This window comes from Enhydra lutris, unplaced genomic scaffold (assembly GCF_002288905.1).
Source record: "Enhydra lutris kenyoni isolate GAN:26980312 unplaced genomic scaffold, ASM228890v2 scaffoldscaffold39, whole genome shotgun sequence".
Lineage (NCBI taxonomy): Eukaryota > Metazoa > Chordata > Mammalia > Carnivora > Mustelidae > Enhydra > Enhydra lutris.
In genome coordinates, this window is record NW_019154123.1 from 17,581,221 (window position 1) to 17,604,053 (window position 22,833).

The 22,833-nt window shown below is 37.8% G+C and overlaps 1 protein-coding gene across 5 annotated transcripts in view; it reads left to right on the forward strand.

The window, feature by feature from the left end:
- The window catches only part of LOC111155018 (centrosomal protein 63), a 58,452-nt gene that overhangs the window by 30,016 nt on the left and 5,603 nt on the right, over positions 1-22,833 (forward strand). For 4 of the 5 annotated variants that reach the window (XM_022515018.1, XM_022515020.1, XM_022515021.1 and 1 more), the window contains 6 exons: positions 11,231-11,464; positions 13,499-13,638; positions 14,473-14,610; positions 17,522-17,636; positions 18,512-18,709; positions 20,974-21,060. In XM_022515018.1, the coding sequence (XP_022370726.1) occupies positions 11,231-11,464; positions 13,499-13,638; positions 14,473-14,610; positions 17,522-17,636; positions 18,512-18,709; positions 20,974-21,060 (912 nt within the window). Of the gene's footprint in view, positions 1-11,230; positions 11,465-13,498; positions 13,639-14,472; positions 14,611-17,521; positions 17,637-18,511; positions 18,710-20,078; positions 20,140-20,973; positions 21,061-22,833 lie in introns of those variants that run through there. The other variant, XM_022515022.1, reaches the window with a different exon arrangement.

Genomic DNA, 22,833 nt, shown 5'->3' on the forward strand with positions numbered 1-22,833 from the left:
TTTTCCAAGGACCAGTTTTTAGTTTCATTGATCTTTTTTATTTTTTAAGCCTCTATTTCATTTATTTCCTCTAACCTTTATTATTTCTTCCTTCTACTAACTTCAGGCTTTGTTCTTCCTTTCCTGTTTCTTTTATGTGTAAAGTTAGACTGTTCATTTGAGATTTTTCTTGTTTCTTGATGTAGGCCTCTATCTTTATGAACTTCCCTCTTAGAACTACTTTTGCTGCATAGTGTTTCCATTTTCATTTATCTAAAGGTATTTTTTCTTTTTGATTTTTTTGTTGACCACTTAGTTGTTTATAGCATGTTGTGTAGTCTCCATGTTTGTGTTTTTTCCAGTTTTCTATTTATAATCAATTTCTCTTTTCATATTGTTGTGGTCAGAAAAGATGCTTGATATGATTTCTGTCTTACTGAATTTACTGTGGTTGGTTTTGTGGCCTAACATGTGATCTGTCCTGGAGAATTCCATTTACACTTGAGAAGAGTGTGTGTTTTGCAGCTTTTGGATGACATGTTTTGTTTCTATCTGTTAAATCCATCTGGTCTAATGTGTCATTTAAGGCCAGTGTTTCCTTATTGATTTTCTCTCTGGATGATCTATCATTGATGTAAATAGCATGTTAAAGTCCCCTACTCTTTAATATATTACTGTCAATTTCTCGTTTTATCCCACTTAGTATTTTTTTTTTTATTATTTAGGTATACTAAACACGTAATAATACAGCATTTTATTCGATTATCATGCTTAAATTTTTCCTTTTTAAATATGACAGATCAACAGATGTGTAGTCATAATGATGCATAGAAGTCCAGTCTACCATTAAATATACCATAATTAACATACTGAATCCCTTATTGTGGTAGAACATTTAGTTTTTTACTTTTTTACTCTTGTAAATAGTGCTTGGGTGAATGTCTTTGTCTAAACATCTGGGAGTATATGTCCATTTATATTCTTAGGAAATGACCCTAGAAGTGAAATTGCTGCACCAGTGTACTTGTACATTCTTAAAGATTTTAATATATATTGGCAAAGTACTCTCCAAAATTATGTTGATCCAGACTTTCACCAGCAGTATTTGGAATTGTCCATTTTCTCACACTTTCCCAATATTGGGCACTAATATTTTTTTAAATTTCCCCTACTTTTAAGCTTGTCTTTGCCAGTCTGATAGGGGAAGAATATGATACATGATTATTTCTTTTAATGTGCATTTCTTTAATTATGAATAAGGTTGTGCATTTTTTCATCTACTTGCAGACATCTCCATTTTTTGTAAATTGTTTGTGTCTTTTGCTCATTTTTCTTTTAGGAGATTTATATTTTACTATTTTGAAATAGCTCCTTCCTACATTAACTATATTATTAACACTTTGTTGTTTTGTTGCAGTTCTGGGTGTTTCCTAGTTTACCTTAATTTTTGCCCAATAGTTTCAATGGAAATATGGTGGTTTTATAAAAAATTATTTAGAATTGCTTAATTCTCTTCTAACTTTTTCTGTAGAGTTTCTATCTTGATGTCGTAGTGTAAAGCTTTATCTAAGCCAAGATTTCTTCTGCTTTATAATTTCTTTTTTATATATTTGATCTGATCATTATTATTATATGGTATTTGATAAGCTAAATTTGTTTCTTTTCTACATGGTTATCCACATATTTTATTGACTATTAGATTTTGAGAACTTGACAGAGTGATTCTAAAATTTTTATGGAAGAATAAATGAATGGTACTAAGCAGCATTTTCTAAAAGAGCGAGGGTGATGTTCTATCAAATATTAAAATGTATTATATTAAAAAGAACAGTTCTTAAACAACGTGACATTATTAGATGCAATGATAGAATGATGGTTATATATGCATAGAGAAGGATCCGTTTAGTCACTAAAACATAAGGTTATTTCTGTTTAGAAGGCAAGAAGTCACGTGCTACTTTCCCTCTTGTCCATATAGAAATGTTGAAAGGAGATATTAAGGGAAATCTTTGAGAACATTAAAACATTTAAAAAATTAAAGTATTAAGCCAGCAGAGAGGATAAAATATTTAGCTGATAAATGTTATATGAGAAAAATAGAGGTTGCATTAAATATACATGTTTTCCTTTTTGAAATATTTAGATGAGCTGTGTATCATTCAAGTTAGTTTTAAATCCACTTCTCAATTTTATATGTATATATATACATATGTATGTATATATATAATATATATATATTATTTTTAAAGCATCCTTTTCATGTTACAACCTATGAGGAAAAGATGATCCTAACTCAAATGTTAATCTGTTGTCTTGGTAGAAATATTAGAGTTAATTGAATTGGGTCAGACCTACTGTTGAAGTTTATGGTGACATAGACACAACAGTGATAAGAGGGTGTTACTGCGAGCCAGTCTCTTAATGGGCTCTTCAAGCTGCTACCTGTCGGAAATGCTGCAAGGCTGTAGCCTGCACTGACACGTTTGGAGTCGACACTGATGGGGAGGTTGGTAAAGATGGATCCTGCCACGGTCATAGCTTCATTCTGGGATTCTTTGGAAGATAAAAAGCCCTTGTTTTTTCATATCACATTGTTCTCAGGAATCTCACTATCTGGGAAAGCCATTCCATTGAAGCACCAGGATTACAGTAAAGCCAGAGAAGGATTTGACCGCAGTCCCAGCCCCCAGCCCTTTCCCTACTCTCACACTTCCATTGCCCACCTTGGATTTTATTCCCATCTCCTTGACATAAATTGCCTCTTTAATTATTTCTTTACTTTTAATACCTCTTCTGTGAGTTGTATCGTTGAGATAATTCCACCCATTCCAACAGAGTAGTTAGAATGCCACATGTTAGATTAATAAGAGGAAGTTCTACAGAGGGGCAGAAGGAAGTATAGAGGGAGAGATGTATGGGGATGGGTTCATATTTACATTTTAATGATAACTGTTATTGTGTGTGCATCTCTTTGGCTGTACTATAGGAATACTTAAGCGTTTCAATGGAAGCATACCTCCCTGCTAATATTTGAATAGTATAAATTGGATAATGAATTCTTTTAGAAGCATTATACGTTGTGTACTCTGTTACTTTATGTCTCAGTTTTAATTGAACATTAAAGGAATGCAGTATTATAATTGTAACTAGAGGCCTGTTGCCATTTTTGTCTTTTATGAAATTTTTTTTCTCCAAGAAAGGCAGGATTACATTTTTTTTTCTTTCAGATGGAGTTGGTGTAGTATATTCTTGGTTATCCAAATACTCATAGTTTGAGGATTTTTCAACAATAAATATTCACAGTGTATAAAAAAGCATGATACATAACTGTATGATCTTAATTACATTAAAATGCTTACTTGTGTAGATACACACATGGGACCCAGAAGTCAAACTGTAAACTGCTTGTGATTATGGATGACTTTGTTCTTTGCTTCTTGTGTTTTTCAGTTTCCTCTTATGCATGTGTTAACTTTTAAAAAATAAATTTTTTAAAACCTATGAAAAAATAAGAAGTTCTGGTTTTGAGTTCAAAAAATTATCGGCAGTGGTTATTGCCAAAAAAGCTCAAAAATATATTAGCCTCAAGATTCCTCTAATGCCAGATATTTAAGAGAAATAATTGTTACTTTATAAGTAGTTTATATGGTTGTTTCTATTAGTCTTAGAAGAGGTATTTTGGAGATATTCTAGTGTAGTTCTGTTCAATAGAAATAAAATGAGAGTTATATGTAACTTAAAATTTTCTAGAAGTCACATTTAAAAAGTAAAAAAGAAAGAGGTAAAGATTTTGTTTATTTGAGAGAGAAAGAGAGAGATAGCAAGAGCAGAGTTAGGTGCAGAGGAAGAGAGAAAAGCAGATTCCCCAGTGGGGCTCAAACCCAGAATCCTGGGACCATGACTTGAGCTGAAGGCAGATGCCTAACCGACTGAGCCACCCAGGCGCCTGCTACTGCGGTATTAAACACATAATGCTAGTGTTTTGTAATTACGTGTTGTCTTTCATCTCGAGTGTCCATTTGGGCAGAGGCTTTCTAGCTCTGTTCTGCCAAGGCCCAGGGCGGCTGTGCAGTTTAAGGTAGGGTCGGGAAGGTTCAGCAAGTTGGACTCCAGCCTCTCCTCCACACCCTCATCTAATCTCTTCAGTTATTTTTTCTGTATAAGGTTCTTTATAAGAGTTTCCCTTGGGGCAGAAAATGTATATATTGCATTTTAAAAAGTTTGGACACAGTTGCATGCTTGGCAGTTATTCTTGTGGACCTAAACCTATTTGATTTCTTTTTTTCAGACTGTTACAGGAATCTGGTAAGAAGTTTTTGGTTCTTTACACCAGAATCTTGATCCGTAATTTCTACAAACATTATTTGCCTGTTTCTTCACCTTTCTCCTTCCAGCATTCCTCTGCCTTATGGGCACTATTGAGCATCTACTTTATGTGATCATAGTATAAGATTTGGGTCCTGTACAGTATACAGTAAAATCTTTAATCCATGGCAGATTGATTTCCTAGAGACATTTCCATTTAAATTGCTAAAAATAAAACTGGATACTTTTACATTTTAAAAGTATTTACAGTAAGACAGTTTTACTTACACAGACGGTTCATGTCTGTCTTCAGTATTTAGATGAAGTACCTATCTGGATGCAGGATTAAAATTTGTGAACGCTAGAAAGTTGGAAACTAAAAACTAGGATAGCTGGGATACACAGCCTAGGAACTATTGAAGTCTGCTGGAACTTTACACTATAGGTCTGTGAGATAGTCACTAACCAGTTTTAATCAATGTACCTCAGTAGACAAATCATTGAAAGAAACTAAATTTTTTTGTAAAGAAACTAATTTGAGATACACTGTATTTGGTTAAGTCTTTTACCTCAGGGATTGTCTAAATATTGATGATAGAACCAATCTTTCCTCTCCTCCATGCACCTTTTTTCTCAAGGAGCAAAATTCCTCAGTTCCCTCCACCCCAAATTTAAACATCTTGTGGTCATTTTGAATCGTCTGAATATGCATGTTTGTAATGTATCTGAAAATACAGAATAATTAACTACATGTAACATGTTCTGGGAAAGGAAAATTTGACCTGGAAAGTTAAGAAGTTTAGTGTTTAAGAAAAAAATAAACCCAATTTATGAGCTTCCATAAGAAATAAAATAATACACTATAGTTCCTATATTTCCTGTGATATAAAGAGGAGAGGAATCCAGTTTTCCTATGTGATAACTCAGATGCAGTTAGACTTCTGCACTAGTGGGAGAATAATGCATCTGTTCTTGTAGTAGGTGGGCAGCATCTCTTCTCCTGAGGAATCCCTTTTCTTTCTCAGTTCTTTCTTACCGCTTCTCAAGGTAGTTATTATATGATTTCTTAAGATTTCATTATTTGAGAGCAGTTTTCTGTTTGCAACAACATGGAGAAGGAGGTACAGAGATTTCCTGTGTGCTCCCATACATGCATGGCCTCCTCCATTCTCAACATCACTCACCAGAATGCTACCTTTGTTACTAGGGATGACCCTACACTGACACATGATAGTTTACGTTAGGGCTTCCTCTTGGTATTGTTTGCTCTGTATGAACCGTTGTGTTTTCATTATCATTTGTTTCCATGAATTTTTTCAACTCTTCTTTAATTTCCTGGTTGACCCATTCATTCTTTAGAAGGATGCTGTTTAGTCTCCATGTATTTGGGTTCTTTCCAAATTTCCTCTTGTGATTGAGTTCCAGCTTCAGAGCATTGTGGTCTGAAAATATGCAGGGAATGATCCCAATCTTTTGATACCGGTTGAGACCTGATTTAGGACCAAGAATGTGATCTATTCTGGAGAATGTTCCATGTGCACTAGAGAAGAATGTGTATTCTGTTGCTTTGGGATGAAATGTTCTGAATATATCTGTGATGTCCATCTGGTCTGGTGTGTCATTTAAGGCCTTGATTTCCTTGTTGATCTTTTGCTTGGATGATCTGTCCATTTCAGTGAGGGGAGTGTTAAAGTCCCCTAGGATTATTGTATTATTGTCGATGTGTTTCTTTGATTTTGTTATTAATTGGTTTATATAGTTGGCTGCTCCCATGTTAGGGGCATAGATATTTAAAATTGTTAGATCTTCTTGTTGGACAGTTCCTTTGAGTATGATATAGTGTCCTTCCTCATCTCTTATTATAGTCTTTGGCTTAAAATCTAATTGATCTGATATAAGGATTGCCACTCCTGCTTTTTTCTGATGTCCATTAGCATGGTAAATTCTTTTCCACCCCCTCACTTTAAATCTGGAGGTGTCTTCAGGTTTAAGATGAGTTTCTTGTAGGCAACATATAGATGGGTTTTGTTTTTTTATCCATTCTGATACCCTGTGTCTTTTGATTGGGGCATTTAGCCCATTAACATTCAGGGTAAGTATTGAGAGATATGAATTTAGTGCCATTGTATTGCCTGTAAGGTGACTGTTATTGTATATTGTCTCTGTTCCTTTCTGATCTACTACTTTTAGGGTCTCCCTTTGCTTAGAGGACCCCTTTCAATATTTCCTGTAGAGCTGGTTTGGTATTTGCAAATTCTTTCAGTTTTTGTTTGTCCTGGAACCTTTTAATCTCTCCTTCTATTTTCAATGATAGCCTAGCTGGATATAGTATTCTTGGCTGCATGTTTTTCTCGTTTAGTACTCTGAATATATCATGCCAGCTCTTTCTGGCCTGCCAGGTCTCTGTGGATAAGTCTGCTGCCAATCTAATATTTTTACCATTGTACGTTACAGACTTCTTTTCCCGGGCTGCTTTCAGGATCTTCTCTTTGTCACTAAGACTTGTAAATTTTACTATTAGGTGACGGGGTGTGGACCTATTCTTATTGATTTTGAGGGGGGTTCTCTGAATCTCCTGGATTTTGATGCTTGTTCCCTTTGCCATATTGGGGAAATTCTCTCCAATAATTCTCTCCAGTATACCTTCTGCTCCCCTCTCTGTTTCCTCTTCTTCTGGAATCCCAATTATTCTAATGTTGTTTCGTCTTATGGTGTCACTTATCTCTCAAATTCTCCCCTCGTGGTCCAGTAGCTGTTTGTCCCTCTTATGCTCAGCTTCTTTATTCTCTGTCATTTGGTCTTCTATATCGCTAATTCTTTCTTCTGCCTCATTTATCCTAGCAGTGAGAGCCTCCATTTTTGATTGCACCTCATTAATAGCTTTTTTGATTTCAACTTGGTTAGATTTTAGTTCTTTTATTTCTCCAGAAAGGGCTTTTATATCTCCCGAGAGGGTTKCTYTAATATCTTCCATGCCTTTTTYRAGCCCGGCTAGAACCTTGAGAATCGTCATTCTGAACTCTAGATCTGACATATTACCAATGTCTGTATTGATTAGGTCCCTAGCCTTTGGTACTGCCTCTTGTTCTTTTTTTTGTGGTGAATTTTTCCGCCTTGTCATTTTGTCCAGATAAAAGTAGATGAAGGAGCAAGTAAAATACTAAAAGGGTGGCAACAACCCCAGGAAAATATGCTTTAGCCAAATCAGAAGAGATCCCAAATCGTGAGGGGGAGAAAGGGGATAAAAAGAGGTTCAGAAAGAAAAAAAAGAAAGAAAGAAAGAAAGAAAGAAAGAAAAAAAAAAGAAACAATTAAAAAAAGAAAACCAATAAAGAAAAAAATATAAAAAGAAAAAAAATATATATATATATTAGATAAACTAGTTAAAAAATGTTAAAAAAGAAAAGGGTAAAAGTTAAAAAAAATTTAGCAGAAGAAGAAAAATAAATTGAAAAAGAAAAACAATTAAATTAACTGCAAGGCTAAAGAATCATGGGGAGAAAGCCATGAGTTCCGTGCTTTGCTTTCTCCTCCTTTGGAATTACGCTGCTCTCCTTGGTATTGAAACCGTACTCCTTGGTAGGTGAACTTGGTCCTGGCTGGGCTTCTTGTTGATCTTCTCGGGGAGGGGCCTGTTGTAGTGATTCTCAAGTGTCTTTGCCCCGGGCGGAGTTGCACTGCCCTTACCAGGGGCCGGGCTGAGTAATCCGCTCGGGTTTGCTTTCGGGAGCTTTTGTTCCCTGAGCGCTTTCCGTAGAGTCCGGAGGGCGGGAATGAAGATGGCGGCCTCCCGGTCTCCGGCCCGGAGGAGCCGAGAGCCCGGGGCCCCACTCCTCAGTGCGCCCTCAGAGAACAGCGCCGATTTACTCCCGTCACCCTGCCTCCGGCCGCGCTCCGAGCTGACCGAGCCTGCGACCGGTTCAAGGTAACCCCGAGCTTAGAGCTTACTCCTCGGCTCTGTCTCTGTAGCCGGCTTCCCTGTTCTAATACCTGTAAGCTCTGCGACACTCAGACACCCCTGATCCTTCTGTGACCCTGCGGGACCTGAGGCCACGCTGACCCTGCGTGGGCTTCACCCCGGTTAAGCCTCTGGAGCGATGTCCCTCAGCGGAACAGACTTTTAAAAGTCCCGATTTTGTGCTCCGTTGCTCTGCCGCTTGCCGGGAGCCGGCCCCTCCCCCCGCGGTCTATCTTCCCATCGCTTTGGATTCACTTCTCCGCCCGTCCTACCTTTCAGAAAGTGGTTGATTTTCTGTTTCTAGAGTTGCTGTTCTTCTTCTCTTCGATCTCCCGTTGGATTTGTAGGTGTTTGCAATCTTTAGATAAGCTATCTAGCTGATCTCCCGCTACCTGAAGTAGTCTCAGCCTGCTACTTCTCCGCCATCTTGACTCCCCAGCCCTTTGGCCCATTTTTTAATGGAGTTGTTTGTTTCCTTATTCTTAGGTTTTAATCTTGTTATATTTTGTATAATGGTCCTTTATCAGGTATGTCTTTTGCAAATATTTTCTCCCAGCCCCTGGCTTGTCTTGTTGTTCTCGATACTGTCTTTCAGGGAGTGGAAGTTTTTAATTTTAATCAAGTTCAGCTTATCAGTTATTTATTTCAGGGCTCATGTCTTTTGTGTTGTATCTAAGAAAGCATTCCTGGATGCCTGGGTGGCTCAGTGGGTTAAAGCCTCTGCCTTCAGCTCAGGTCATGATCCCAGGGTCCTGGGATCAAGCCCCACATCAGGCTCTCTGCTCAGCAGGGAGCCTGCTTCCTCCTCTATCTCTGCCTGCCTCTCTGCCTACTTGTGATCTTTGTCTGTCAAATAAATAAATAAATAAAATCTTAAATAAAAAAGCATTCCTAAACCCAAAGTTATCTAGGTTTTCTTCTATGCTATCTCCTAGGAGTTTATAGTTTTGCATTTTACATTTAGGTCTATGATCCATTTTGAGTTAATTTTTATGAAGGGTAGAAGGTCTTTGTCTTGATTTATTTTTTTGCTTATGGTTGTCCAGTTGTTCCATGACCATTTGTTGAAGAGACTGTCTTTGTTCCATTGTATTGCCTTTGCTCCTTTGTCAAAGATCAGTTGACTCTGTTTATAGGGGTCCATTGCTGGGCTCTCTATTCTGTTCTATTAAACTGTTTCTCTTTTCTTTCACCAATTATTTTGAGGTCTTAATAATCATTGCTTTATAGTAAATCATGAAGTCAGGTAGCATCAGTCCTCCAATTTCTTCTTCTTTTTTTTTTTTAAGATTTTATTTATTTATTTGACAGAGAGAGAGAGAGATCCCAAGTAGGCAGAGAGGCAGGCAGAGAGGGGTGGGGGAAGCAAGCTCCCTGCTGAACAGAGAGCCCTATGCGGGGCTCGATCCCAGGACTCTGGGATCATGACCAGAGCCGAAGGCAGAGGCTTAACCCACTGAGCCACCCAGGCACTCCTCCTCCAACTTCTTTCTTCTTCTTCAATATTGTGTTGGCTAATCTGAGTCTTTTGCCTTTCCGTGTAAACTTTAGAATCAGTTGGCCAATATCCATAAAATAATTTGCTGGGATTTTGATGGGGATTGTGTTCAATCCATAGATCACAGTGGGGGGAACTGACATCTTGACAGTATTGAGTTCTCCTATCCATGAACATGGAATTTCTCCTCATTTTCTTAGTTCTTTGATCTAATTCATCAGAGTTTTATAGTTTCCTTTAAATGGATCTTGTACTTATTTAGTTATATTCATACTTAGATGTTAATATAGATGATACCATGTTTTTAATTTAAATTCCACATGTTCATTATTGGTATATAGAAAAGTGATTGAGTTTTGTATATTAACCTTATATCCTGCAACTTTGCTGTAATTGCTTATTAATTCCAGGAGGGTTTTTTTTTCTTTTTAAGTTTTTATTTTAATTCCAGTTAGTTAACATATAGTGTAATACTGGTTTCAGGTGTACAACATAGTGATTCAGCAATTCCATATATCAGCTGGTGTTCATCACAATATGTGTACTCCTTAATCCCTATCACCTATTTAACCCATCTCCCTACCCACCTCTCCTCTGGTAACTATCAGTTTGTTCTCTGTCATTAAGAGTCTGTTTCTTTCTCTCTCTTTTCCCCTTTGCTTCTTTATTGTGTTTCTTAAATTCTACTCACGAGTGAAATCATATGGTATTAATCTTTCTCTGACTTACTTCTTGTAGCATTACACTCTTTAGCTCCATCCATGTCATTGTAAATGACATGATTTCATTCCTTTTCATAGGTAATATTCCATTGTGTATATATACTACCTCTTCTTTATCCATTCATCAGTTGATGGACACTTGGACTGCTTCCATAGCATGGCTATTGTAAATAATGCTGCTATAAACATAGGGGTGCATTTGTCTCTTTGAATTAGTGTTTTTTATTTGTTGGGTAGATACCCAGTAGTGGGATTGCTAGATGGTAGGGTTCTATTTTTAATTTTTGAGGAATCTTCCAGGAGAGTTATTTGTTGTTGATTCTTTCAGATTTTCTACATGGACTATCATGTTATCCTTGAGCAAAGGCAGCTTGTGTCTTCCTTTCCAATCTGTATACCTTTTATTTCCTTTTCTTGCCTTATAGCATTAGCAAGGTCATCCAGTTGATATTAAAAAGGAGTAGTGAGAAGTGTATCCTTGACTTGTACCTGATCTTAGTGGGAAAGCTTTGAGTTTCTCATTATTAAGTATGATGTTAGCTGTACAGTTGTTTTTTTTTTTTTAGATCATCTTTAGCAAATTGAGAAAGTTCCCTTCTAGTCCCAGGTTTTATCATGAATGGGTTTTTTGGGTCATGAGTAGGTTATTATAAATAAGCTAATGCTTTACATTTTTTGGCAGTAAAACTCACTTTATTTTAGTCTTCCTTATTCATCAATTCTTCTTTTATTATTTCACTTCTGTCTATTGGTAATCTGTGTTTCTAGGCTCAGCTTGTCAATCGGAAACAAAAATTAGAATCTGTGGAGCTGTCCAGCCAGTCGGAAATTCAACACCTGAGCAGTAAGCTGGAGCGGGCCAATGATACTATCTGTGCCAATGAGTTGGAAATAGAGCGCCTCACCATGAGGGTCAATGACTTAGTTGGAACCAATATGACTGTTATGCAAGAGCAGCGGCAAAAAGAAGAAAAATTGAGGGAATCTGAAAAACTATTAGAGGTTTGTTTTAAAATTACTATAGTTAGTGAAATGTGTGTATGCATGTTTTTAAGAGAAAATAACCCAAAAGTTCATTAATTGAATGGATAAAGAAGATGTGGAGTGTGTACACACACACACACACACACACACACACACACACACACAGGAATATTACTCAGCCATCAAAAAGAATGAAATCTTGCCATTTGCAATGACACAGATGGAACTAGAGTGTATTATGCTAAGTGAAAGAAGTCCGAGAAAGACAAATACCATGATTTCACTCATATGTGGAATTTAAGAAACAAAACAGATGAGCATAGGCAAAGGGGAAAAAAAAGAGAGGGAGGCAAACCATAAGAAACTCTTAAAGATAGAGAACAACTAAGGGTTGCTGGAGTGGAAGTGGGTTGGGGCGAGGGGATAATTGGGTGATGGGCACTTTTGATGAGCCCTGGGTGTTATATGTAAGTGATGAATCACTGAATTCTCCTCCTGAAACCAATATTACATTATATGTTAACTAGAATTTTTTTAAATTTATCTTTTTATTAGTTTCAGAGGTAGAATTTAGTGATTCATCAGTTGCATATAACACCCAGTGCTCATTACATCACATGCTTTTCTTAATGCCCATCACCCAACTATCCCTTCCCCCCCAACCGTTCTCCCCTCCAGCTAACCCTGAGTTTGCTTCCTAGAGTTCAAAGTCTCTTATGGTTTGCCTCCCTCTCAATTTTCATCACATTTATTTTTCCTTCCTTTCCCCTATGTTCATCTGTTTTATTTCTTAAATTGCACATATGGCTGAAATCATATGGTATTTGTCTTTCTCTGACTGATTTATTTTGCTTAGCATAATACCCTCTAGCTCTATCCACATTGTTGCAAATTGCAAGATTTCATTCTTTTTGATGGCTGAGTAATATTCCGGGGTGTGTGGGTATGTGTGTGTGTGTGCGCACGTGCTCGCACACCACATCTTCTTTATCCGTTCATCTGTTGATGAACATCTGGGCTTTCTTATTTTGGCTATTGTGGACATTGCTGCTATAAACATTGGAGTTCATGTGCCCCTTCAAATCACTATGTTTGTATCCTTTGGATAAATACCTAGTACTCTAATTACTGGGTCATAGGATAGCTCTATTTTTAACTTTTTGAGGAACCGCCATACTGTTTTCCAGAGTGACTGCACCAGCTTGCATTCCCACCAGCAGTGTAGGAGGGTTCCCCTTTCTCTGCATCCTTGCCAACATCTGTTCTTTCCTGAGTTGTTAATTTTAGTTATTCTTACCAGTGTGCAGTAGTATCTTGTTGTGGTTTTGATTTGTATTTCTCTGATGCTGAGTGATGTTGAACATTTTTTCATGTGTCTGTTGGCCATTTGTATGTCTTCTTTGGAGAAAATGTCTCTTCATGTCTTCTGCCCATTTCTTGGCTAGATTTTTTGTTTTTTGGGTGTTAAGTTTGATGAGTTCTTTATGGATTTGGGTTAGTAGCCCCTTATTTGGTAAGGCATTTGCAAATATCTTCTCCCATTCCGTGGGTTGCCTTTTAGTTTTGCTGACTGTTTCCTTTGCTGGGCAAGAGCTTTTTATCTTGATGAAGTCCCAGTAGTTCATTTTTGCCCTTTTTCCCCTTGCTTTTGGCAGTGTGTCTAGTGAGAAGTTGCTGCAGCCAAGGTCAAAGAGGTTGCTGCCTGTGTTCTCTAGGATTTTGGTGGATGCCTGTCTCACATTTAGGGCTTTCATTAATTTCTTGTTTATTTTTTTATATGGTGTAAGAAAGTAGTCCAGTTCATGCTTCTGCATGTGGCTGTCCAATTTTCCCAACACCATTTGTTGACTAATTAGAATTTAAATAAGAACTTAAAGAAAATTAACCTCGAACTAGGTTCGAGAATCTGTGGTTTCTTCCATATTCCCTAGCTAATGGATCAGACATTGATAGCCTTATTAATATTGTATCTGTTATAGTCTGACTCCCTGGCTTTCTTTTCTCATGAAATAGAAAAATTGTAATAACATCTGACTTTTTTCTATTTTTCAGATTCTCCAGGAAGAAAAGAGAGAATTGAAAGCAACACTTCAGTCTCAAGAAAATTGCACGCATGAGGAAAGAATGCAAAAGGAGAAGCTACAGGCAAAGTTAAAGCCAGCTGACACTCAACACACACTAGAGACCGTAAGGTATAATTAATCTTCAATATTAATTACATCCACTTGGAGTTTTGGCATTGAGCACCAGTTTTAATATTATTATATATTCATAATTTTGTGTTTGATCACATTATGGGTTTTCTTATTCACCTTTAATTTCTGAGTTAGATTTTTATAGCGTTATACAATTTTGTGTGGTTAATTTTTTTCTGCCTCCAGTTTGGGTCCCTAACGAAAAGACCGTAATGTTAGAAAGTAGAAACCACTTGGTCAATCTGTACTCTTGGTAAAACTCCAAATGTGGAAGGAACTGTAGTCCATGTCTCTTGGAATGCCTCCCTTTCTTGGTGGACTAGGTCATGACAAGTGGCTGCTTGTCATCAACATCATCAATAAGGCAACTACTGAGATAGCTCATTTAAAAATATCCTTCACCTCATTGTATTTCTATATAGGAATTATTTCCGTGAGGCTTGTAGTGGAGAGTAATAGAAGGAACTCTGCTCCTTTCGCTTGATTTAAGTCTGGTATACATTTCTGTCCTTGCCAGAACTTTCCTGTAACTTTTTCAGCTTTTTTGGCTCAAGGTGTATCAAGTGGAAACAAAAAGTTTTGTCATTTTGCCTTTTTCCTTGAAAAACAGGCCAAATCTCAGTTGAAAAAGGAGTTAACTGCTGCTAACTTTTTTGGGAAGCATCATCTGACGCCTCTTTATTCTCCCAAATGTTCTTTTCCTGAAGTAGGAGACAAGCCGAAGAGTTCCGAAGAGTTTCATTACCAAAAACAAGTGGGAAACACGAACTGATTGTGCATTGTTTTATTTGCGAAGATCAGAGGTCTTTAACAGCCCTCCTCTGTCTTTAGGTCACTGGAGGAGTCACAGGCCGAAAGGAGGTACACCTTGCAAGAGCAGGGGGACTTAGGCAACATGCTGTCCCATCTGGATTTCACCCACAGTAGTGAAGAACTTCTGCAGGCAGAGGTGACTCGTTTGGAAGGCAGGTAGATAATTACATACACATTTCAAGAATGTTCAAGTAGCTAAAAATGATTCTTGATCATCATATTGATAAAGTAAACTAATGGAATAGTCTTAGTGAAGGGACACCTGCATGGTTCAGTTGCTTAAGCAACCGACTCCTGATTTTGGCTCAGGTCATGATAGCAGGTTGTGAGATGGAGTCCCATGCCAGGCTCTATGCTTGGTGGCAGTTTCCTGTCCCTCTGCTCCTCTCCCTGCTTGTGCTCGCTCTCTCTGTCTCAAAGAAATAAATAAAATCTTTAAATAAATAGTCTTAGTGAAAAAATAAGTGTTTTTTTCTCTAGCATCCACAGATAGCCTAACTTTTTATTTCATCACGAAAACAGAAGCAGTGAGAGTTTCCTAATTTTTCTACCACCAAATCTACCAATCTGCCTGCATATGTGCCTGTAGTCTGTTAGAACACATGAGCTGATAGATGACATGTCTGTTCCCCTAAGATTTCACTATCGTCCTGTTTGCACAGTTTTTAATTTTCTTTTTACATCATCAAGTTCTTCCTTTCTGCTGAATCATTCTCACTGGTATAAAGTAGGTTTTAATCTTTTCCCATATTGGGAAAAGATTAAAACCCTCCTTGAATCCTATATCCCTGGCATTTCCCACATTTCTCTGCTCTCCTTCAAAAAATCAGATTCTTCAAAAGAGCTTTCTATACTGACTATACCAATTTTAATTTTGCATTTTACCTGTGTAGAACGTTTCCAGTTAGACTCTGCCCTGTACCAGCCATCTCCCTGGAGCCGCTCTCAGCGAGGGCACACTAGGCACATGGTGCTTCTTCCTTCTGTCCCGAAGTGCTGCTGATCGTTTCCTTGGTGCTGGTTGAATCCCGAGCTATGCTAGAGCATACCCAGCTCACCTGTTCCATCATCATACTTGTGAACTTCTGTTTGTCATACCTCTAAACTCTGTGACTGGGGAGAGTTTGATAATTTATTTTAAACAGGAAATGTCATTATTTGTAAACTAATGTTTTCTGTATGTAAAAGATTTAAAAATATATGAACTGTTAGCCTTTAGGCAAACAAACAACAAGCATTTTGCCCTTTTCCCTTTCAAGTTTAAGTTTTACATTTTTTACTTATTATTTCTGTTTTTGGAAACCACCAGGTATTTTCTTTATATATTAAATACCATGCAGACACCGTTTTTGCTTTATTTGTTTTGCACTTTGAAAGACTTAAGATATTCTTGGTTATCATTATTGAGGTGGATGTGTATGCTTTATTTTTTTAAAAAAGATTTTATTTATTTGAGAGAGAGAGAAAGAGTGAGTTAGAGATAGCACCAGCTGGGGAGAGAGGCAGAGGGAGAGGGAGAAGCAGATTCCCCACTGAGCAGGGAGCCTGATGCCAGGCTTAGTCTCAGGACCCTGAAATCATGACCTGAGCCAAGGTAGATGCTTAACCAACGGAACCACCTAGGTGCCCCAGGTGTGTACACTTTAGAGTAAATAAAATAAAGCCCTTGCTTTATTTTGTTTATTTTTTAAATTTATTTTCTTTATCTTTATTTTATTTTGCCATCAAGAGCAAGAGTCTGTGAGTGGCTGCGGGGAGGAGCAGAGGGAGAGGGAGAGAGAGAATCTTAAGCAGGGTGCACGCTCAGTGCAGAGCCTGACATGGGGCTTGATCTCACAACCCTGAGATCATGATTGGAGCCGAAATCAAGAGTCTTGATTAACTGACGGAGCCACCTAACTGCCCCAAACTTTATTATTCTTTTTGACATTGGAACTGAAATTTACATTTTCTAGCATAGATTTTCCATTGATTGACTTTTTAATATCTTACATGCGGGTATGTTTTACTGTGCTCCCATCAGACTCTAAGGACCTACTTCTTATTTCTTTTTTTTTTTTTTTTAAGATTTTATTTATTTGACAGAGAGAGAGAGAGAGAGATCATAAGTAGGCAGAGAGGCAGGCAGAGAGAGGGGGAAGCAAGCTCCCTGCTGAGCAGAGAGCCCGATGTGGGGCTCGATCCCAGGACTCTGAGATCATGACCCGAGTTGAAGGCAGAGGCTTTAACCCACTGAGCCGCCCAGGCGCCCCTACTTCTTATTTCTGACTTGCAGTGTGACCTTACACCCTTAGCCTCTTTAAGCCCCAGTTTTCCCATCAGTATCTAGGACAAGACTATCTGTGATTTTTTTCTCTCTCTACCTCAGTGTTTGACACACTGTACTAATGTACTTAGTACCAAATAAGCGAGCATTCTAGGATATTGGGAAATAGGTAAAATTGAGATAAATGGAAATAAACACCAGTGTTCAGTAATAACCAGTGTTCAGTAATAAAAAATGTCTTTAAAAAAATTTTTTTTATCAAAAGAAAAATGAACCCATTTTAAATAGTTTATTTGTACTGTTTAGTTTAAACAAAATATTCCCTGAGAAAGGAGCAAAAGGATTTTATTAGCAGAAATGAGTGGTGAGATCTGAGAGTTATGGTGCCCCTGAGGTTCTCATATCTGGTGAGGGATTGATTCCTAAGTAAGGGTGACAAGTTGGAAGCTATGTGTAGGCTGGAATTGTAATTAAGTATGGTAGAGATTAGAATTAGGATGGTAACTCCTGTCCAGTTTAAGAGAAAAGTGGTAAAGTTGCTGTAATCTTCAGAATTTTATAACCAGTTAAATTTTAAGCAGAGGCAAAGGGTGTAGATAAACACAGAAATGAAAAATATCCCCAAAAGTTTGAATTGGATTTAGTTGCCTCTGTTGATGAGGAAATTGGAAATGAGTTTTAAATTGGGGTGGGAGGTGCTATTTAAGATAATTCTTGGACACCAAAAGGTAAGTTAGATAATTGAACCTGTGGGCTTCAGGGTGTTTGAAGTATGTGATCATATTTTTGTCTCATACACAGCTTGGAGTCTGTGAGTGCAACATGTAAACAACTGAGCCAAGAACTGATGGAAAAATATGAAGAATTGAAGAAGATGGAAGTACATAACAATGAGTACAGGGCAGAGATTAAGAAGGTAAAAATCTGCCTGTCTGCAGTCGCCAAGTTGTATATATTAGTGGACTGAGCTGTGGGTTGGAAGGTCACAGGAGTTATATTTAATGAGAGAAAAATGTGGTCTAAGGAGCCACTTGATATTCGGGAGTAGACACGCACCCACAGCGTGCTTAGGGAAAGTCTTTGTCATCCTCCGGGATGCCATAGAAGCGTTTTCGAGGTAGTTGAAGCCTCTCCTCTCTGAACTCTAAGCTTTATTTTAAACATGTTTTGATGAAAAACTTTCTAAAAGATTTACACTCTTTTGCTTTCAAAAAGGTTTCATATGAATGAGCACTTAATATTTTCATAGACCGAAGGTGGTTGTGGGTATGTATTCTGTGCCGTGGTGTCCTCAGTATCCTCGTTGGCTGCTGAGGTGTGCAGCGCTCTCTGTCTGCATTCATGGGCCCCGGCTGGTGTTTGTTGACTCGTAATTTTTATCACTTATTTGAGATTACTTGTAGTTTCCTTCTTCCTCTTGCCTTTCTGTTGTCTTTTATGGACAAGGAAGCCTTATAAACAAAATTTTTAGCTTTGCCACTGGAAAAAAAAAACAATGAAGGGCACAGGTGCTGTCTTCTAAATAATGTGCGCATGGACTTAGGTTCTCAGCATTCGAATAAACCATCTCTCCCCATTTTCAGATTAATAAATTATTGTGGGTGTAGCCATCTGACCTTCAGTGTAGACATACAGCTTGGTAAATTGCTAATTTTCTGCGGACTGAATTAAGGAAAAAATTCATGTCTTGGGGTAAGGTAAAAATTGCCCTATTATTTTAACTGTTGACATATTTATCTGTCTGTGTGCTTTCTTTTTATTCTTTATGCTTTCCTTTCTGTTTCTTTGTAGTTGAAAGAACAGATTTTACAGGCTGAACAAAGTTACAGTTCGGCATTAGAAGGAATGAAGATGGAAATCTCACAGCTAACTCGAGAGTTACACCAGCGAGACATCACTATTGCTTCCACCAAAAGCTCGTCCTCTGACATGGAAAAGCGACTCAAAGCAGAGATACAAAAGGCAGAAGCAAAAGCCGTAGAACACAAGGTGAAGCTTGAATAAAAACTCTTCAAGTATTTTTGAAGATTGAATTCAATATAAATATAATTTCCACAGTATTTCATTCAGCAAATTTTTATTAGACTCCTGCAGTGGGCTGAGGTGTGCTGGTTCACAAGCATTCTGTGAGGATTGGTGGGGAGGGGAGAGGGAGTACAGAGTAAGAGGCTGTGTCTTGTCATGCATGGCAAGAGTGTGATGTGTTCACTGGAACAGACTGGAATACACATGGGTGAGTGCCCCAAGGAAGGGAACTGAGAAGCAGGGACTGGCTTCCGACGGGCCCTGCTGGCATGGGAAGGGCTTAGTGTTCTCTTGAAGCCAGTAGGGAATGGCTGTAAGGAGGCATCAAGGTTCTCTTGGTTGTGATACGGAGAGTGAGCAAGGAGGCAGAGAGACCACTCAGATACTCTTAAAGCAGTAAGGTGGTGGCTCTAGCAGTGGGCAGGGGAAGTCGAGGGGAATGCAGGAATTCTGAGATATGTGGCTGGTAAAATTGACTGGGCTTTGCATTTGATTGGACCGGGAGGGTGAGTTAGACAGAATTAGGGGAAGATGTCACTCAGGATTGCAATGTGGGCAACTGAGTAGAAAGTGATGCCTTTTAGTGCAGGAGAGAAAAGATAGGGAGCAGGTGAGGGAAGATACTGAGTTTGTTTGAAAGTATCACAAAATAGGGAAGCTGGTGGAACAGACACTGTTTTGAGATTAAGGCTGGATGTTTGTAGGAAATACCTAATAGTCAATTCCACAGAAGACCTGGAGTTCAAGGTTAGAATCAGGGTGAGGCATTTGAAACACCCTGAGAGACTTAAAAAATGTGGTGAGAAAGCATAGAGATGAAGACAGAGATTGAACCACATTTGGGGAACTACTCATTTAGGGTAAAAAGGCATTAGAATAGAGCTAAAAAAAAAAAAGTAGCAATGAGGAAGAAAACTAGATAGTTTTCACAAAGGAAGCAGTAAACCAAAGAAGGCCGGAGACTGTTTCAAGTGGAAATGGTGGAGCAGACCAGCCGAGGAGAGTAAGGAGGGAGAGTAAGTCACAGGCACACCTGCTCTTACTGCACTTTGCTTTATTACGCATTGCGGATGTTACATTTTTCACAGACTGAAGGTTTGTGGCAACCCTGTGATGAGCAAGTTAGTCAGCACCATTTTTCCAACAGCATTTGCTCACTTCATGTCTCTGTATCACATTTTGGTAATTCTCGCAGATTTCAAACATTTTGATTATTACTATATTTGTATGGTAGTCTGTGATCAGTAATTACAACCTGCTGAAAGCTCAGGTGGGGGTTAGCATTTTTTAGCCAAAAAGTATTTTAAAATTAAAGTGCATACATTTTTTTTAGACATAATGCTATTGGACACTTAATAGACTATAGTGTGTAAACACAACTTTCATATGCACGGGGAAACCAAAGTATTCATTTGACTCATTTTTTGGTGATACTTGCTATATTGCGGCGCTCTGGGATTGAACCTGCAACATCTCCAAGGTATGTCTGTAGTCTCTTGTGAAAGGAGTGCAGTCCCTATGATGTCGGAGGTGGAAGCTGCATGAGAGGAGGCTAACACTGGAGAGTGGGAGGGATTGACCAGGGAACTTGGTCATCTTTTTTTTTTTTTTTTTAAAAGATTGATTGGTTGATTGATTGGTTTGAAAGAGCGAGCACAAGCAGGGAGAGGGGCAAAAGAGAGGGAGAGGGAGATAATCTCAAGCAGACAGCCCACTGAACACAGAGCCCCGATGTGGGGCTCGATCTCAGGACCCTAAGTTTGTGACCTTAGCCAAATCGAGAGTCAGCCGCTTAACCGGCTGAGCCACCTACGTGCCCCGAACTCATTCATCTTATATTTTAAATACATGTGTGTTAATACATCTTGACACATCTTTTTAAAAAATCTTTTTATTTTTTAATTTTTTTGGTGATTTTATTTCTTTGAGAGAGAGACCATGCATGCATGAGTGGCAGGGAGGGAGAGAGGGAGAAGCAGACTCCCTGCCAGGCAGGGAGCTTGATTCAGGGCTCTATCCCAGGAACTTAACCAACTGAGCCACTCAGGTGCCCTTAAAAAATCTTTTTAGAAAGATATTTATATATATAAATATGTTATATGTTTATTAACATATTAATATATTTCTATAAATGAATAATGCATCTTTGCCTAAGGAAAATTATATATGGAAACATTTTGTAGATGCATTTGATATATTTGTTTGTTTTTGTGCTTTTCCCTTCTCAGGAGATTTTAGGACAGATGGAGTCACTCAAGTTAGAAAATCATCATCTCTCTGAAATGGTGATGAAATTGGAATTGGGTTTACACGAGGTACGTAATAGAAACTTAAGTTTATCTATTATCCAAGCCTTTTAAAAAAATCACTTTGTAAATACTGACATTTTAAAGAGAGAGTGAAGATCAAACTGTGGAATGATCCTTCTGCAGAAACTTGCTCAAATAAAAAGAAGTCAAGACAGTGATGGCAGTGAGCAAAATACCACTCCCCACTTCAGCAACTGGAAGATCTTTATATATTATATATATGACAAAATACATGTACAGTCTGTGATCTTAGTAGGGAGCATGTACATAAAGTGCTTAACATTGTGCCTGGCATTTAGTAAGTGCACAATTCACGTTAGGTGCTATTATTATTATTGTTACAATGATTATGTTCATAATATCTTTTTCTTATAAAGTATATCATCTTTTATATAATTTGCCTTTAATTATATTTCTATAAGATATAATTCATTTAGTCAAATATTCTTTTTTTTTTTTTAAAGATTTTATTTATTTGACAGACAAGTAGGCAGAGAAGCAGGCAGAGAGAGAGAGAGGAGGAGGAGGCAGGCTCCCCACTGAGGAGAGAGCTTGATGTGGGGCTCGATCCCAGGACCCTGGGATCATGACCTGAGCCGAAGGCAGAGGCTTAACCCACTGAGCCACCCAGGTGCCCCATTTAGTCAAATATTCTGAAATCTTTTGTGTTCAAAGTATTTTCATAGGCAATGAGATGGATGCAGTGATGAGTCAGATAGAATTCTTGGCTGTAAGAGATTGAGAGTGAACTAGTAGGGGAGCATGAGTAGTGTGTACCAGCTCCTGTGAAACGGGGAGACTGTGCTTAGTTAACAGTGAGCTCATAAACGGTATGGCTGTCCTTTCAGCTATTTTGTTATAAAATCTTTATAATTTGCAAAATGACCCATCTATTCTGACCCATTTCTTCTTAATGTAGGTCAAATGCTCAGAGATTGTAGAAATTTTTTCTCTCTGCATTTCCAGAGACTCTGTGCCCCAGAGACGTATGACCATATAACACCCCTATTCACTACTAAGTAGTTTTAATTTCACAATCATGGTTTTGGAGGCTGCAGTGGAAAAAAGTGCAAAATGTTAAATGAACACTTTATTTCAAGTAAAAGAAAATATCAGGGACTGTTTTTATAATCTTTTGGGACAATAAGATTCTCTTAGCATCATAAAACCGTAAAGAATTTTACAACATAAACAATTTTGCAACATTAAAATGTAAAATTTGTGGATGGCAAAAGACCCCATAAAAAAAGACTAATAGACTGGGGGAAACAATCTATAAATAGACAAAAGTTAATATATTAATATAAGGATTTCCTGGAAAGATAATAAAAAGATTAGAATCCAGTAGAAAAATGGACAAAGATCAGGGATAATTCATAGAAGTAATGCAAAAATCCAGTAGACAAGAAAAGCTGTTCAGCATCCCTAATAATCAAAACTAAATAGGTAAGTACTTTTTTGCTAACTGGCTTGACAATGATTTTTAGAAATGAATATAGCCAGTATTGGCGAGGATACAGGGCAACAGGCTCTTGTGCTCTGTTAATGGGAAAGTGAATTGGTATAGCCTTTCTAGGGGACAATTTAGCAATATCCATTAAACTTGTAAGTATATATAGCCTATAAACTTCTGGGTCATGTGCATTTCTGATTTTGATAATTATTGCAGAGTAGTTTTCCAGAAAGGTCATATCAGTTTGCATTCCCAAAGAATCCATCCTACAGGAGCAAATGTGCTGAAATAGCCATTTTGGTGTTATTTGCAATGTACAAAATTTT